This window comes from Glycine max, chromosome 3, assembly GCF_000004515.6.
Source record: "Glycine max cultivar Williams 82 chromosome 3, Glycine_max_v4.0, whole genome shotgun sequence".
NCBI lineage: Eukaryota > Viridiplantae > Streptophyta > Magnoliopsida > Fabales > Fabaceae > Glycine > Glycine max.
The window spans coordinates 29,464,347-29,483,379 of record NC_016090.4 but is presented as its reverse complement, the minus strand read 5'-3'; the positions used below and the strand labels follow the sequence as shown (position 1 = coordinate 29,483,379).

The 19,033-nt window shown below is 30.8% G+C and overlaps 1 protein-coding gene and 2 pseudogenes across 1 annotated transcript; 2 read left to right on the top strand and 1 right to left on the bottom strand.

The window, feature by feature from the left end:
• The window catches only part of LOC100806456 (probably inactive leucine-rich repeat receptor-like protein kinase At5g48380), an 8,257-nt pseudogene extending 6,294 nt beyond the window's left edge, over positions 1-1,963 (top strand).
• Positions 1,964-2,299: 336 nt separating this feature from the next.
• On the top strand, positions 2,300-5,053 carry LOC100819262 (probably inactive leucine-rich repeat receptor-like protein kinase At5g48380; annotated as a pseudogene).
• Positions 5,054-6,977: 1,924 nt separating this feature from the next.
• On the bottom strand, positions 6,978-17,984 carry LOC100818729 (probable polygalacturonase At3g15720). The gene is made up of 9 exons (XM_041013931.1): positions 17,775-17,984; positions 12,161-12,264; positions 10,335-10,416; positions 8,914-9,081; positions 8,220-8,427; positions 8,019-8,100; positions 7,687-7,789; positions 7,301-7,399; positions 6,978-7,205 (listed from the first exon to the last, which is right to left on the bottom strand). Exons 1-9 carry the CDS (start codon positions 17,982-17,984, stop codon positions 6,978-6,980), a joined length of 1,284 nt encoding a protein of 427 aa, XP_040869865.1.
• Between the last annotated feature and the right edge of the window lie 1,049 nt (positions 17,985-19,033).

Here is a 19,033-nt window from a genome sequence, read left to right as displayed (position 1 = left end):
CCCTGGAACCATTTCGGGAGACATAGCCACTCGTATACCATTTGCAACATCTGTTATTCTAGCTTCAAATGAATTTTTTGGGGAGATTCCTGTGAGTCTTGCAAACTATAAATTTCTTAATACCCTTAAACTCGATCAGAATCGACTCACTGGTCAAATTCCTCCATAATTTGGTGTTCTCTCACGAATCAAGACATTTTATGTATCCGACAATCTTTTGATGAGGCCAGTTCCAATCTTTAGCGCTGGAGTTTCAGAAAATTATGCAAATAACCAAGGCCTATGTGGAGGAAAATCATTCGCGCCTTGCAAGGCGAAGTCTTCCAAGAGTAACTTGGTTGTTATTGCTGGAGCTGCAGTTGGCGGGGTGACTCTTGCGACATTAGGATTGTGTATTGGATTGTTCTTCTTTGTGCGACGTGTTTCTTTCAAGAAGAAGGAAGAGGACCCCGAAGGAAAAAAATGGGCAAGAAGTCTAAAAGGAACTAAACAAATTAAGGCAAGCTATATTGGTGCATTGCACAAAACATATATGATTACACAACTATTCATTTTTCTTGTAGATCCATTTGTGTCTTGTAGCAATAGATAATTATTTCAAATGTTTAAGATAGGAACTAGTTTGTTAGAAATATTTCCTTTTTTTTTAATTCTTTCAAGTTTCAAGTGAAACATTTTCGTAATAAATATTATATTTCCTTAACTATGTTGTGTTTATTAATAGGCAAAACATGTTTTGCATACTGTTGCGCTAAACATAGGAAAATAAAATATTTTCTAAATCAAACTGCTAAATTATACATTTTTTGTTGTCAAAGTTAAAAAAATGTAGAATATATTTTCTGAAAAATTAATTTGTGTAAAATTTAAAGAGCCTTAGTTTGTATGATTTACACACAATTGAATTCTAATGAGGATATTATGCCTAAGTCTAACTAATACTGATATGGACATCAGGTTTCTATGTTTGAGAAATCAATTCCAAAAATGAAACTGAGTGATATCATGAAGGCTACTAACAACTTCAGTAATACCAATATGATTGGGACAGGAAGAATATGAACTGTTTACAAAGCTGTCCTTGATGATGGCACGACACTTATGGTTAAGAGATTACAAGAATCTCAGTAAATTGAAAAACAATTTATGTCTGAGATGGGTACGCTGGGTACTGGCAAACATCGCAATCTGGTTCCTCTTTTAGGTTTTTGCATGGCCAAAAGGGAGAGGCTTTTGGTCTATAAAAACATGCCAAATGGAAATCTCCATGACCAACTCCATCATGCTGATGGTGTGAGCACCCTTGACTGGACTACAAGGCTCAAAATTGCAATTGGAGCAGCCAAAGGTTTAGCATGGCTTCATCATAGCTGCAATCCCCGTATTATCCATCAAAACATTAGCTCGAAATACATCTTGTTGGATGCAGATTTTGAGCCAAAAATTTCTGATTTTGGCCTTGCCAGACTGATGAAACCAATTGATACTCATTTGAGTACTTTTGTAAATGAGGAGTTTGGTGATTTAGGTTATGTTGCTCCTGAGTACAAAGAACTTTGGTTGCCACACCTAAAGGGGATATTTACAGCCTTGGAACTATTCTTCTTGAGTTGGTGACAGGTGAAAGACCTACCAATGCGTCTAAAGTCCAGAAACTTATAAAGGAAATCTGGTAGAATGGATTACGGAGCTCACAAGCAATGCAGAACACCATGATGCCATTGATGAATCACTAGTCAGCAAGGATGCTGATAGCGAGCTTTTCCAATTTCTAAAGGTTGCATGCAATTGTGTCTCACCAACGCCAAAGGAGAGGCCCACCATGTTTGAAGTGTATTAGCTTTTAAGAGCTATTGGGGGTAGATACAATTTCACAACTGAGGATGAGATAGTGGTACCTACTAATATTGGTGATATTGATAAAATGGAGGAACTTATTGTAGCTCGAGAAGGAAGTTATTGAAAGGTATGCGAGATATATAGGGTATAATATATGTAATTGGTGTTAAATCCTAGCAAACGTTGACAAAAAAATCTACTCAATATCGGCTAAAAAATTGCTTGATTGTTGCCGACCAATAAAACCTACCCGATGTCGGCCGAATAACATCATTGGTCAACATTGGCCGAAAAATCCGTAGTCGAAGTTGGCTAAAAAAAATAGTCCTGACCAATGTCGAACAAAAAATCCTACCCAACATCAGATATAAAATAACCTTGGCTGATGTTGGTTAAAAAATAAATTTGACCGATATCGACCGAAAAACTCTAGTGGATGTCAACTATAAGAACCTAGTCAATGTCGACTAACAATATTCATGTCCGATGTTGGTAAAAAATACCTAGCTGGTGTTAGCAGAAAAAACCTTAGCCAACATCAACCAAAATACCTAGCTAATGTGGTTAAGAAATAGCTCTAGCTGATGTCAGCCAAAAAACCTTAGTCAATGGCAACAAAAAAATCCTAACCGATGTCGGCTAAGAAAATCTAGTTGACATCAGCCAAAACACCCTAACTAACATCGGCTAAAAAATAACCTTAACCAATATTGGCTAAAAATAGCTTTGGCTGATGTTGGCTGGAAAAACCTAGCTGACGTCAGCTAAAAAACCCTAACATGTGTTTACTCAAAAGTTAGTCATGACCGATGTAAGTAGAAAAATTCTAGTCAACATTGGCCAAAAAAAATATTAGTCAACATTAACTGAAAAAATCTGGATGACAACGGACAAAAAAATCCTTGGCCGACATTAGCAAAAACTTTCCATGAGTGATGTCAGTGAGAAAATAACCCTAACCAACATCATCTAAAAAAAATCTTAGTCGATATCTGTAAAAAATAGCTTTGGTTGACATCATACAGAAAAATTTTGATTGAAAAAACATCGGCCAAAGTCATTGAAAAACAACTTATGTCCATATCGGCAGTAAAAACTTTGGTCACCCATAGTTGTGTGTTTTGAGCGAAAAAGAGTCACGAGCAAGAACGTGAGTTAAAGTGAGCATCTCCGAAAAAATAATTTCAAATTCTATATTTTTTTAGAGAATTTGAAATCCCACTATTTTAGTCAATCAAAATGATTCATAAAAATACCAGAAATTAGATCTTGTTTCAAATACTCTATCCAAACAAGCTATTTTATCATGAATCATTTTAAATTCCTTGGAAAAATGAATTTCCATGTTAAATTGCTCCATCCAAACACAGGGTTAAACTTGATCAGAATTGACTCAGTGGTCAAATTCCTCCACAATTTGGTGTTCTCTCACGAATCAAGACATTTTATGTATCCAACAATCTTTTGATGGGGCCAGTTCCAATCTTTAGCGCTGGAGTTTCAAAAAATTATGCAAATAATCAAGGCCTATGTGGAGGAAAAACATTGGCGCCTTGCCAAACCAAGTCTTCCAAGAGTAACTTGGCTGTTATTGCTGGAGCTGCTGCTGGCGGGGTGACTCTTGCGGCATTAGGATTGTGTATTGGATTGTTCTTCTTTGTGCGACGTGTTTCTTTCAAGAAGAAGGAAGAGGACCCTGAAGGAAACAAATGGGCAAGAAGTCTAAAAGGAACTAAACAAATTAAGGCAAGCTATATTGGTGCATTGCACAGAACATATATGATTACACAACTATTCATTTTTCTTGTAGATCCATTTGTGTCTTGTAGCAATAGATAATTGTTTTAAATGTTTAAGATAGGAACTAGTTTGTTAGAAATATTTCATTTTTTTTTTAAATTCTTGCAAGTTTCAAGTGAAACATTTTCGTAATAAATATTTTATTTCCTTGACTATGTTGTGTATATTAATAGGCAAAACATGTTTTGCATACTGTTGCACTAAACAAAGGAAAATAAAATATTTTCTAAATCGAACTGATAAATTATACATTTTTTTTTTGTCAAAGTTTAAAAAATGTAGAATATATTTTCTGAAAAATTAATTTGTGTAAAATTTAAAGAGCCTTAGTTTGTATGATTTACACACAATTGAATTCTAATGAGGATATTATGCCTAAGTCTAACTAATATGATATGGACATCAGGTTTCTATGTTTGAGAAATCAATTCCAAAAATGAAACTGAGTGATATCATGAAGGCTACTAACAACTTCAGTAATACCAATATGATTGGGACAGGAAGAACAGGAACTGTTTACAAAGCTGTCCTTGATGATGGCACGACACTTATGGTTAAGAGATTACAAGAATCTCAGTACACTGAAAAACAATTTATGTCTGAAATGGGTACGCTGGGTACTGTCAAACATCGCAATCTGGTTCCTCTTTTAGGTTTTTGCATGGCCAAAAGGGAGAGGCTTTTAGTCTATAAAAATATGCCAAATGGAATCCTCCATGACCAACTCCATCCTGCTGATGGTGTGAGCACCCTTGACTGGACTACAAGGCTCAAAATTGCAATTGGAGCTGCCAAAGGTTTAGCATGGCTTCATCATAGCTGCAATCCCTGTATTATCCACCGAAACATTAGCTCGAAGTGCATGTTGTTGGATGCAGATTTTGAGCCGAAAATTTCTGATTTTGGCCTTGCCAGACTGATGAACCCAATTGATACTCATTTGAGTACTTTTGTAAATGGGGAGTTTGGTGATTTAGGTTATGTTGCTCCTGAGTACACAAGAACTTTGGTTGCCACAACTAAAGGGGATATTTACAGCTTTGGAACTGTTCTTCTTGAGTTGGTGACAGGTGAAAGACCTACCAATGTCTATAAAGCTCCGGAAACTTTTAAAGGAAATCTGGTAGAATGGATTACGGAGCTCACAAGCAATGCAGAACACCATGATGCCATTGATGAATCACTAGTCAGCAAGGATGCTGATGGCGAGCTTTTCCAATTTCTAAAGGTTGTATGCAACTGTGTCTCACCAACGCCAAAGGAGAGGCCCACCATGTTTGAAGTGTATCAGCTTTTAAGAGCTATTGGGGGTAGATACAATTTCACAACTGAGGATGAGATATTGGTACCTACTGATATTGGTGATACTGATAAAATGGAGGAATTTATTGTAGCTCGAGAAGGAAGTTATTGAAAGGTATGCGAGATATATAGGGTATAATATATGTAATTGGTGTTAAATTTTAATATGTAATTATATATCTTACTTTTGTGTCCTAAAATAAATGTTAGTGTTAAATGTAGTTTTTGAGGATCTAGATCCAGTTGTGTGTTATTGATATAGAAACATCAATATAAGATCATCAATCAAGGAGTGGATATAGTTGAGTTAGTTCTTTCTAATCCTTATTTTGATCTGATTTCTTTGTTCTCCCTCTTGTATGCTGATATGTATGACTGATAAAAACTGTGTTAGTAGTTTTCATTAACCAATTATTCCAAAAGCTTAACCTGTGAGGTGAAGACTTATGAATAGGTTTTTATATCTAACACGCCTCTGGCCTCCTCACGTATGAACCATCTGTGCTTGAAGCGTGGACGATGCTCTGATAGGAACTGATTCACTAAATGAAATATAAAGAAAAATTAAGAAGACACTCCGATTACAGTAGAGAACATGCAGGAAAATGTAGAAAAAATGCAGCCTCTAAATGTACAACAATGTTTCCTACACTTGTTGCTATGTATGTGTATGCATGTTTGTTATACCCTATAAATCCCTCTTCTACCCTATAGGAGTGTGAGTAGATTTATCTTGTGTGTAAAAGATTAAGAAATGAACATAATCATTCATAGAAGTCCTCCCTTGAGGTATGTTCCGTAACAATGGGGACACAAAATGGTTACTAAAAAACAAAATATTCATGGTAAATTTAACACAATACATTGAAATATTTTGTTCTCTAATCTCTACCTGATAACCAACATGACAGGGTCAATTTCGGTAAACTTATCAAAAAGTATTTATAATAGGAAAAATTAAGAAAGTAAAATAAATTATATTTTTCTTATACAAAGTGCTTGAGTTCTCGACTTTCTCTTGACAAAGTGCTTGAGTTTGTTCCGCGGAAGTACTTGTAGTATTATGTATTTTATAGTTCCATGGAAGTACTTTATATTATTGAATAATTACTTTTGTAACTTTATGGTGCCACTTAAACAAATTTTCCCTTTCTTTCCAAATTTCTAAATCACATAAGAGAAAATTGTAAAAATTCTCTCCTCCCTTTTACTCTCTTCTCCTCTCTTTTTCAATCAAACATTACTGAAAAACTAGTTATTCCATCTCAAAATAAATATCGTCTTAAATTATTTTATACCGAAGAACTAATAAATAAAAAAGAAAAATAATTTATAGAATTGATTTTAATATTAATATTACATTAAAAATTAAAAAAATAAAGTGATACTTAGTTAAAGTGATACTTTCCGTGGTGTTTATTTTTCACAATGTGTTACTAATTTTCTTGAGTTATTGGAACTCTTGTGTGTGGATTTTAGTGTATACTTATGTTTCTCTTTCCTTTTGGCATTTGGCAAGTTGTGTTCTGTAGCAACAAACAACAATTCCAAACACCCGGGTGCAGGTCGCACTGATTCTTATATTTGTGTGCCGTACAAAAACTTCTAATGTGAAAGAGAAACTCTATTTGTGAAATTTTCAAGAATAAACTTCTTTTCTCTTTTTCTGCCAAAAATTGTCACACAAAAATTTGTAAAAGGAAAAATTTATTTGAACGTAAATAATTTCATTTAGAACAATTTCTAAGAAATGGCGTTCCTTATCATTTTACATAATTTTAAAAAAATAATTTTTTATGGAATATTTGTATACTGTCAAGTAATTAAATGTTATGTATAACATTAAATGTAGTTATTTATATATATTACTTTGGCAAATTCCATTCTATAAAAATAAAAACATATAATAAATTAAATAAAAGAGGAGCAAATAAAAAACCTAAAAATGAGTGTTCACATTAATATTTTATTGAAAAAGTAATATGATAATACTCATTATTTCACTTATAGATATGTTTGAGTGGGTAACAAGGATTTCATGGTAATAAGCAAGTACAATTTGGATTTGTAGCTGTAGCTGTTCCATGAGCATTATTGCAAAAACACGAAGCAGACTTTCCTGTTAAACAAGAGACAATGTTGATTTGATCCAATACAATTCCATAACAACCAGACTCGCCGCAATCTAAGGTAATAGCTCTTCCATCTAGAGATGTTCCATGAATTCCTCTGTATGTCACATCACTGACTTCAACTGCTTGATTCTAATTATTCCAAAAATACAACTTTAATAGACAATAGACAAAATAAACAAGTTGGAATAACGGGATATAATATCAATGTATAGTTAAGTGAATACCGTTAAATCACGATACTCTTGATCTATAATTATTGGGTTGCGAGTTTGTTCTAAGGTGATATCCTCAAAAGTAATTTGTTTCGCATAACCCATTCCATTCTATATATAAAAAAAAATACAATGAATAAAATATTCCTTTCAAGTGGTAAGACATATTGGGAATAATTTTTTTCTATGCATATGAATATTTCCTTACACCTCTAAATCAATGTTCCAGGATTTAAAAGAATATTTTTAATATATATATATATATATATATATATTCCAATGTATAATGATGGTCTTTTATATAACTACATTGTTTAAGAAAAGGGTACAAAATATATAATTATAGCAAAATAGTTATAGGAAGCAAATACGTTGTCACTCGTATATATTTTGCTTACTGGAAATGTCTTGATTCTTGCTCCATTTGTAGTTCTTATGAAGCTGCAATTTCGTACATAAACTTCTTGGACTGTATCAAACTTTTTACCGAGGCTGCCAATGCTGATTAATTCATTCATGTTAATTGATGAGATTTGTTATAGTTACAAATTGGATATAACAAAAGATATTAATTTAATCAAGGAATCATTTTATAGTTTTATGACATGTGCAAGTGTGTGATATAATTCCATCAAATATTTAATTGTTATTTTCATATTAATAAGTGCGTTAGGTTGAAGGATATCACTCCCAAATATATTAAATAAATTAAAACGTAATTTATATAAACCTTATTCCATGGCCTGGTCCACAAGCAATCCCAGTAACATTGATGTAGGAGGAGCCACCACTGATGGCAATACAATCATCACCTGTTTAAGTAGAAAGACAATGTAAGTTAAAATTGCACATATAGTAATCATTTTAAAACATTAATTTGAAATTTGATACTATATATATTTTCATTAGATGAAAACTTTGTTTAATTTACCGGTGGCTATAGTTGAATCTTCGATCATGATATTTTTGGAAGTAGAAATGTCAAATCCATCAGTGTTAGGACTATCACCGGGAGCACTAATATTAATATGAGAAAATGTGGCACCCTCACAACCATTTACGTGTATGTGAGATTTTGGACTATTAATCATGTTCAGATTAGTAACACTAACAGAATTGCAGGAATTGATAATAAGAACCTGCATCATCCACATGAAAAATTCAGTCAAGTGGTGTTGAGAATAAATTAGTATATGATTATTATATTCATACATTTAGATTTATTTTTCTATCTATTTTTATCCTTTCCCCCTATTTTTATATTTATTTCACATCATCACATCATTTATTAAATTTATTAATTTCTCTATCTTCATTTAGTTATTTTTTTCTGATTTTTTTCTTTTCCATTTATACATGTATACTCCAAAATTGAGATGTATGTATAGTTTTTTTCAAAAATATAATCTGATTCCTTTCCATCTTTCAAGTTATCAGTCATTTGACTGCATTTGAAGAATATACTAACTTGTACCTAAGTGCATTCTTGACGTAGATTGAGGTAGTAAAAAATTAAAAATTAGAAATTAAAAAATGCTAAAGTAATAATGATTAATTTGAATTTTTATATCCATATCAATATAAAAAAACAAACTATGGGAAAATAGAGCTTAGAGTAGTCAAACCGATGGTCGTGGACAAGATTTGCATGCCCACCAAGCAGAACCGTAGCCATCGATTAATCCACCACTTCCATCAATTGTGAGACCGTTTACATTTGAGATCATAATCAAAGTATTCAGATTACCTTCCACCCATGCATCCTTGGTAGGTGCAACTATTACCCCTTGAAGCTACAAGAAGAGTGGAGGAAAATTAAACAAATAATGAGAAAATACAAAGTCATATTGCAAGGACTTTTTTTCAATTATTAAAAGGATTCCAGAAGGCCAAGATATACAAATAGGAGAAACCCAAATTAACTTTAGTACAATAGTCTATATATTATGACTCAACACCTTTTTGATTTATTCATCTAAATATATTTAACATTTTTTAGTTTTTCTTAATGAAAAAAAACAGAAAAAGAAATTTGTTTATTTTTTCCATTTAATGATTCAGTATTGGATATTTATTTTGAACATGCCAGAAAGATTCTAATGAATGACTCTACTAAGTTTTATTCTTTAAAACCTTATAATTATCATTTTATGACTTACTTTATTTTGAATAGTTTTTTTTTATAAATATTTTATCATAGAATCTCTATTAATAATTGGGTTACTCTTTTTTTGTTAAGTAGTATTTCACTTACTTTTTAATATATGTAATTTGTAAATATTATAATTTTTTATATTTTTTTATTTGATATCCCAGTCTACAGATTAAGAGAAAACTTGTTACATTTATACGGATTAAATGAGAATTTTTTGACATTTAAATAAATTCAAAAGTAAATTAAAATGGAATTTAAGAAAAAAAAATGAAAATTAATAACGAAATATATTTTATGAGAGCCTTATTTAAAATATTCAAAAATAAAAATAACATTAAAAGATCATAAAATTTTAGAGTACCAAAAGTTTAATAAAACAAAAAAGAAATAATAGTTTGATGGTATGCAGTTGGATATGATATTAGAAATACCTGAATTTGAACACTTGGGGCGACGCAAGGACCCTTTAGTCACATGCTCGTCACCAAGAATACTTTGTTTGGTGGTATTAATAGAGTTGATGTCCCTTGTGCTTCACACATGCTTTGCCATGCTTTTAAAAATGCCTACCATCAATTCAAAATAGAAATGTCTTGTTAAATGCTAAATAATATAATTTTGATCAATTTGTTAACTTGACATACAATACTTAACAAAAATACTGACAAAGTAATAGAGTGTTAATGTGAATGTGCCGTTAAATGTTTCATTTTCATTAACATTTTTGTTAAATATTAGATGTGGAGTTAATAATTAAATAGGTCAATATTATACAATAAAAATAGGTAAAAAAACAAATTTTCAAAAAAGAATAAAAAATAGCAATAGTAGAAAAAAGAAATGTACAATTAAGCCTTAGAATTAGAAATAACAAAACATAAACACACGTACTTGTGTATCGTCTGTTTTGCCATCTCCCACGGCACCAAAATCTATCACATTATAAATTGTGTTTTGGGTTCCAACATTCCACCTATGACATAAACATGGTGAAATAAAAGCAATAATCAAAACACAAGTGATTAGGCTTTGCATATTTCACGATAGAGAAATTTCTCTTATTTTTGTTGAATTCTCTTTGAGAGATTAAGACTTGGAGAGTTGACTAAAGTGATTTGTGTTATGTGAAGGAAGCAAATGTGTGGGGTTCTATTTAATATACTAGCATCATTAATAATGAGAGAGAAGTAATTAAGGAAAAAATATCCAATAAAAAAATTTAAAATTATTACTGGTACGTTATGAAGCAAAAATCTCTAATATATGTTTCAAACAATTTCCATCTACTAATTATTACCGGCATGTCATAAAGAAATTTCTTTTTTAAAGAAAAAGTTAATATCGTTAATTAATGTGAAATAAATCTACTCTGACCTTTTTTTCCTTGAGTTAATGTAGATTAATAATTAAGGTCTAATTTTAATCTTTTATATATGTTTTTAGTTTGAATCAGCTACTCCTAATTAATTATCAAATTTTGCCATCATGTCTTTTTGAAGGCACAAATCAATAAATTGAAAACTGAAAAATAAATTTAAAGTAAAAGTATTTATTCTTTAATGTCTAACATAGATGTTGGTCAAACCCACAGATTTCTTTAAAAAAGAACCCACTGTTTCTTTTTATTTTGGTACAGGAGGAACCCACTGTTTCTATGTCATATTTTTTATGGGGTAAAAAAAAAATACAATGTTATAGTAACGGTGGTCCAGTCATCAATCAAGATACTGGTTTAAGAGTCAATAGTTTAATCCGAATCAAATTTGGGTCGAATTTATTTTAATAAAATATTTTTTAAAATATTGTAATATAATATCATGATAATATTGAACAACAAATAACATAATACACATAATTTATGATAATAAAAAATAAAATTCACTTAAAAAGTTTCATAAATTATAATATTTTTGTAATAAAAAATAAAATGACGTTGTTTTGAATTTAAAAAAAATTTAAGCTAAACCGATCAAGCCACTAGGTTTTTCGATCAGTTCAACTGTTTTGAGTTGCTTTAAGGATACACCAACTTTTAGGAAGTGTCGGTTGAGACACTGATTGATTTCCCGTCAAATTGGATGGTCCGATCCAATTTTAAAATAGTAAAAAAAAATATTTCCATTTTTTTTACATATATGTGATTTATTTCTATATTTTATTAATTGCACATTTATCACCATATTTTTTTATAATTTTGCCAAAATGTTTTTTCTTGCAAAATTTGCTACCTATTTTTAACATTCTATAATTTTTAGAGTAGTGATACTCGTACCGCTCAGTAATCACTGTCCATCTGATCATTGCCTATGTGGAATAAAATATATCATTATATTATTTTATATTTAATAAAAGAAAAATAAAAAGAAAAAAGAAAATTTTCAATTGAAAAGGGAGAATTGAGTAGTTTAGGGTACAACTTCTCTTTCTCTGCCTCTCTCTCCTTTATGTGTGTTCATCGTTCTTTCATCTCCACTATGCGTTCACCCAAGTCGTTCCTCCATCTTCATTGTGCATTGATTTCACCACTCCCAACTCTCAGTGATACAATGTGAAGGATTAGGAGATATGAAATCCTTGTTTTGTCCCACTTTGTTTGAACTCATCACACCCGATTGAAACTTTGTTCAACATTAGTCATCAGAGGTGGTCCACCTAAAGTTGATGTTGCAGTTGAATTTCGTTCTCCTAGTCACATGTTGTCTAAACCATCGTCGCACCTGATCTGTCCAACGTTAGTCGTCGGAGGTACTTCACCTGAAACTATTGTTGCGGTTGCATTTCTCTCATGACTTGAAGGTATGCCTTTCTTTTCTCTATGAAACTGTCACAGAGTAATTCAAAGTGTTAACTCACGTGTGATTAGTGGTTAACTCTATTAGGTATATAGTTAAGTGTAATTTTACGGATAAGTGGTTAACATTATTCGTTAGAGTAGTTAACTCAGTAGTTTTTACTGTGCGACTTGACATAAGTGATTTCTATATAAATACCTATGTGTAACCCAAGTATTTATATAGAAATCTCAATACTTTAGGTATTAATTTTTTCTTATGAGATGATGGTTGTGGTGCTTGTGATAGTTGTGTTTGCGTGCTTATTTAGTTGTCTGGGTTCACACATATCTAGATTATGAGTTATTGTGATGAAAGTTCAAGGTTTTTGAGTATTGAGAGGGAATCCAAAAGTTTGCCCATATGTTTGAGTGTGATTCCCAATCAATGTCTTTGTCATGCTTGAGTTAGGATTCGAGAATTATTATTTTATAGAATCCAAAAATAGTTTAGGTTCATTCCATGCATGTTGAAATTGTATATTTTACTTCGTGTGTGTGTGTTATTTGTATTTTGGTATGTTGAACAAGTGCCTATATATAATTGTACCGCTTCTTAAGTCATACATGCGCCCTGTATCATTAACATGAAGGATATGGACATGATGCTTAATGCTTTACAATATTTGAAAGTTGTTAATTTTATCGATGTCAGCGGTTAACTACACATTATATAGAGCTAATACATTTAAAGTATATGTCATGGTTAATTATCTTATTGCAAATGGTTACTGATGTCATGATATTATTTTGTAGACTAATATTGTCATTGGGTTAACTATGTTAACCAGGATGGTTAAAATTATTTTGTACATGGTTAACAAGATGTATACAATTTGTGATTACTATAACGCATACGTTTATCTTTATTCTCTTAATCATGTCACATGATGCACCCAAAGCATTCCTTTCCTCTTCTTTATTAAGAGTGTTTTTAGGTTTAAATTGTGTTAGTTGTGCTACATTTGTGTTTGATCTAGATTATTAGTGTTAAAAGTAGGTTTGTTTCATATCACAAGATAGTGATGATTAGAGTCTTATTACTTATGTTTTTGGTCCCTAGTGATCAATGGTCAACAAGTTCTTAATGCTTTTTCTGAATGCTTGGATTTTATCCTTCGCATCACATTGTTTGTTAAGTGTTAACTTGTTGAAAAACTTTCATCTTCATTTTTGTTAAACACGTAGTTTGTTGCTATTGGTGTCTACTACATAAAATCGTGCTCCTATCAAGATTGTTTCAACAAACCTATGTCGGAAAATAGAATCTCACAACTTTCTTGTGTTTTTGCTTCTAATTTCATAAGAAATTCTAATTATGCACCTAAAATTGGGGTTAAACTGTTAGAAAATAAACTTAGTTTTTCACACTTGCGATTTAAACCACCTTTTATAGGGTATTACTTTGAATTTTGTCTCTTCTCCTTTTGTAACACTTTACTGAGATAGATGTTCTTTTTTAACCTTTTAGTTCAAAGTATAATAAATTACAATTGATTGGAGCTGGGGCGATGTATTGTTATATAGTTGAGATTTCCATACATTAACCAAGAGCTTCAGGAGATCAAATTAAAAATTTGAGGAGTTTTGGCCTTTGGAGACGCACTTGAAGCCACAAAATTCCATATGATTAAGAATAGGAGATTCTTGTTTGTGGTAATAATCATGAAAGAAGTTTTTTTTTAACACAAGCAAAATTTTTTAATTTGTATCATACTATATGTAATTACTTCCCATGAGAAAAATTTATTTTGATTTTACATTTACTTCAACTTTTTTGGCAATGAACAGATTGAAATGTATTTAATTGAATAAGATTTTTTTATTGCTAAATTTGACAATAATACATGTGTTGAATTTATTTGTTTTCTATTTTATTTTATTTTTTACTTGACTACTTAGTACTATGTTTTATATTAACATTATTGTTTATTATGAATATGTTGTTTTATAACTATGACTAATTGTTCGTATTAAAAGGGTTAACCACATTTTTTGGAGAGTTAACTTAATGTTGTTAAAATCTAAGTATTCAAAATTGATTTTTCTATAAGTAAATGGAGAATTTTTATATATAAAGGAAACACGCATTATTAAATAAATGGACATGAATTTTATAGTATGGGAACTTGTATTCCTCATATTCATATCATTGTTAAGTCAATAATAATTATGGGTTAAGTTTGGTTCATTGATGATCAATTCTAGTCCTTCTAATATTATTACTCAAAAGTTACACATGAATGAGAATTTCATTGGCTAATGCCTAAAAGATTGAACTTGTATGAGCAAAACTTGTGTCATGTCATTTAGCAAAATAATTTTACTTGTACTAAGAGAATAAAACAAATTATATTTGTTGGTTAATTATGCTTAAAGTTAAGGTTACATTAGTAACATAAATAGTTACATTGATTGGATTTCATTTTAAATTCAAAATTTCATTATAAACTACAAAAAATTATGATCCTAAATGATTTTGTTCGTCTGATAAGTATATAATGCATATGTTAACTCTTACTATTGTTTTAAATTTAGGCACACCATATGATGAAAATTTGTATTCATGCTATGAATAAGGTGGTTAAGTCTATAATAAATAAATGTTATCTTATTATCATTGGTGGCTAACTCCAACTCTTCTAATATTACTATTCAAAAGTCACATGTGAACAAAAATTTGTTTATTGTATCCATCAAGGACTAAACATATATAAGGAAAACATGTGTCATATCATCTAAGAATAATTCAACCTCAATCATATGAGATCATGCAAGATACATTTATGGGTTAGTTATTCATAAAGTTAAGGTTACTATATTAAGTTAAGTGGTTACATTTGATTTGATTTCATTTTACATCCATACTTTCATTACAAACTACAAAAATGATTATCCTAAATAATTTGATAAGTGTACAATGCATATGTTAACTTTTACAATTGTATTAAATTTAAGCACACGGTATGATGAGAATTTATATTCATGCTATGAATAAGGTGGTTAAAATAAACAAAAGTTATCCTTTTATCATTGGTGGTTAACTCTAACCCTTATAATATTGTTACTCAAAAGTCACATGTAAATAAAAATTTGTTTGTCTTATGCATCAAAGATTGAACTCAAATGAGGAAAGCATATGTCATGTTATCTAAGAAAAATCAACCTCTATTATATGAGGATCACACAAGCTATATTTATTGGTTAATTATGCGCAAAGTTAAGGTTACTTTAATAATTTAAGTGATTATATTTGATTGAATATTATTTTAAATCCAAATTTTTATTAGGAAATATAAAAAAATGATGATCCTAAATGATTTGGAAAATGTATTATGCATATGTTAACTCTTACTATTGTTTTAAATTTAGGCACATCATATGATGAAAATTTATTTTCATGCTATGAATAATCTAGTTAAATCTATCATAAATAATGGTTTAATGTTTTATCATTTGTGGTTAATTCTAGTCCTTCTAATATTATTACTTAAAAGTCACATGTGAACTTAATTTTCTTTTATTGCATGCTTGAAATATTGAACTTGTATGAGCAAAACTTTTGCCATGTCATAATTCTACCTATACCAAGAGAATCATGGAAGCTACAATTAGATGTTAGTTATGTCCAAAGTTAAGGTTACTTTAGTAACTTAAATTATTATATTCAATTGGATTTTATTTTACACCCATCTTTCACTAAAATTTACAACAAATGATGATTCTAAATGAGTTGATAAGTGTATAATATATATAATAACTCTTACTATTGTTTAAAATTTAGTCAAACCATATGATAAAAATTTGTATTCATGCTACGGATAATGTGATTATGTCAATCATAAATTATTGTTAACTTTAGTATTCATTAGTGGTTAATAATGTTATTGAGCGTCATATGTAGTTAAGTACATTTGTAAAAATGGTCAACCTTGAGTTACAAATGATTGTAAATAAATTTGACTAAATCAATTATTTGTGCTTGTGCTTAATAATATTTGACACGAGAAGATAAAGACCAAAACAAATAAATCAGACTATGCAAGTAACAAAAGATAAAGACCAAAACGGATAAATCAAATGTCAAATCAAGTTTATACTGACATGAGACATTGCATTACATAATCATTGCTAATGTCTCAACTTGTATTTGGATGCATGTCAATCCTGATTTTCTTTTCAATTAAAAATTTGTGTTCATGCAATTTTCATACTTTCGGAATAATAACACACACTACAGAGAGAACCCAAAAAACCATCATAAGCCATAGTTTTGCCATTTTTCAACAAAAGAAAAAACCATTACCAAGGAGTGCATTGCATGTTGGGATTCAATCAATCGACCTTATTTGATTTTAATAGACAATCATCAATCATAACCACACATTTTTTCTATCCATGTGGAGAGAAATTATTGCACAAAGATAAGTAGAACCCCATTGTGTTCGCATACTCAAAATCATGATAAAAAATTAAATGCAAAAGCGTACCTGGATTAGCCATAATGGAATGATGATGAAAGGTTGATGAGAACATTGGTTGTATGATCTTCCAAATGTAGAGATATCTTAATTTTCTTCTTTGAATTTTTATCTTCTGACGGGATAAAGAGAAAAAAGCGGTACGCGTTGCTTTCTACAAATGAGAACCATAACCTTTTATATTGGTAACTGTCATTAGTTATCCCAAATTTGATAATTATAATTTGGCCCCTCATCAAATTATAATATCACTAATGGTATCTACACAATTAGTCTTTCATGACATATATGCCCTTAGTCATAATTTTTTATTGATTTGACTACTTTAATATTTTAGCTAATAATATAATGACCCTAACTCATTCAATTATGATATATATACATACATACACATATATATATATATATACATACATACATACATACATAAATATATATATATATATATATATATATATAATTGCTAACAATCCTTATGAATGTGTTAGACTTTATGAGCTCAAAATTTGTCATTACATGCCTTGAGCATATTCCAAAAATCTTGTCCATTGATTACATCCGCACGTAGAACCAAAATAATTTTCATTGTATCAATCACAACTAAACCCATCAATGATCACTAATGCTGACAGAATCAAATGACATAGACTCATCATGAAATGTGTAACATGAAAATTACGTGAAGGTGACCTGTACACGTCTATTTTCAACTGGTCATACTTTACCTCAATGAGATTATTTAATAACCTTAACATACAAAGTGTAATAACTGAATTATAAATAATCATATATATAACCAAATATATTCAAAAGTCAATGTATGCATACATAAAATCTAACATAGAACATAAAATACATAAAAGTGACTAACTCCCGCTAAACCAAAGATTCCTCAAACTGTAAAACACTCATGTGAGCAACATGCTTATGAAAGACCTTGGGTGGAAGTCCCTTAGTAAGAGGATCGACTATCATGGAGTTTGTCCCTAAGTGTTCTATGGAAATTTGTCTACTCTGTACCCTTTCCTTAACAACTAGGAACTTGATGTCAATATGCTTTGACTTGGTTGAGCTCGTATTGTTGTTAGAATACAATACAGCTGATTTATTGTCACAATATAACTTAAGTGGTCTTTCAATTCCTTCCACAATTTGCAGTCCCGTGCCAAAAAATTTCAGCCATATTCCATGATTTGATGCCTCACAGCATGCCACAAATTCTGCCGCCATAGTGGATGAAGTAGTAAGGATTTGCTTGGCATTGCACCACTAGCTAACATGAAAATGTAACCCAAAGTGGATCTCAAACTATCTAGGCATCCTGCAAAATCCGAGTTAGAATACCCAGTGATCTCCAACTGATCTGACCTCTTGTATGTGAGCATATAATACTTTGTTCTCTTCAAATACTTCATAACTCTTTTGGCTGCTTTCCAATGATCCATTCTTGGATTGCTTAAATATTTGCTTTATACCCCAACTATGTATGCTATATCCGAACCCGTACTTACTTGGGCATACATCAAACTCCCTATAGCTGATACATAAGGAATCTTTTGCATTTCCCGAATTTCCAAATTTCCTTTTGGGCACTCTTTGAGACTAAACTCTTCTCCCTTAGCAACTAGAGTATCTCCGGATTTACATTCTTGCATGCCAAACCTTTTAAGTACCTTTTCGATATAACTCCTTTGTGATAATCTTAGAATACCCCGAGATCAATCTCGGTGTATCTGAATTCCTAATACAAAGGAGGCGTCACCAAGATCTTTCATTTTGAAGTTTCTTGATAGAAATATCTTGGTTTTGTGAAACATGCCTATATCATTAGTGGCAAACAGTATGTCATCAATATATAAGACCAGGAAAATGTACTTGCTCCCACTAAATTTGTGTTACACACAATCATCAACAAGATTCATCTCAAAACCAAATGAGAGAATTACTTGATGAAATTTGTGGTACCATTAACGAGATGCCTGTTTTAGCCCATAAATGAATTTTGTCAGTTTGAAAATCATATTCTTTGGGTCTCCTAACGCAATGTTTTCTGGTTGCACCATATAAATTGTCTCATCAATGTTGCCATTGAGAAATGCTATCTTGACATCCATTTGATGAAGCTCCAAATAATAATGTGCAACAAGATCCATGATTGTCCTAAAAGAGTCTTTCAATAAAACTGGAGAGAAAGTCTCTTTAAAGTCAATCCCTTCCTTTTGGGTATAGGCTTTTGCCACAAGACGAGCCTTATACCTCTCCATATTACCTTTGGAATC

What these genes read in the sequence shown, in the direction of transcription:
- LOC100818729 (XM_041013931.1), bottom strand. Translation starts at nt 17,984, where the DNA reads ATGGCGGCAGAATTTGTGGCATGCTGTGAGGCATCAAATCATGGAATA. An exon ending in ACTAACGTTGGACAGATCAG is followed by an intron (nt 10,417 to 12,160) that starts GTGCGACGATGG and finishes TTTATGTCATAG; the next exon opens with GTGGAATGTTGGAACCCAAA. An exon ending in AAGAGTATCGTGATTTAACG is followed by an intron (nt 7,206 to 7,300) that starts GTATTCACTTAA and finishes TGGAATAATTAG; the next exon opens with AATCAAGCAGTTGAAGTCAG.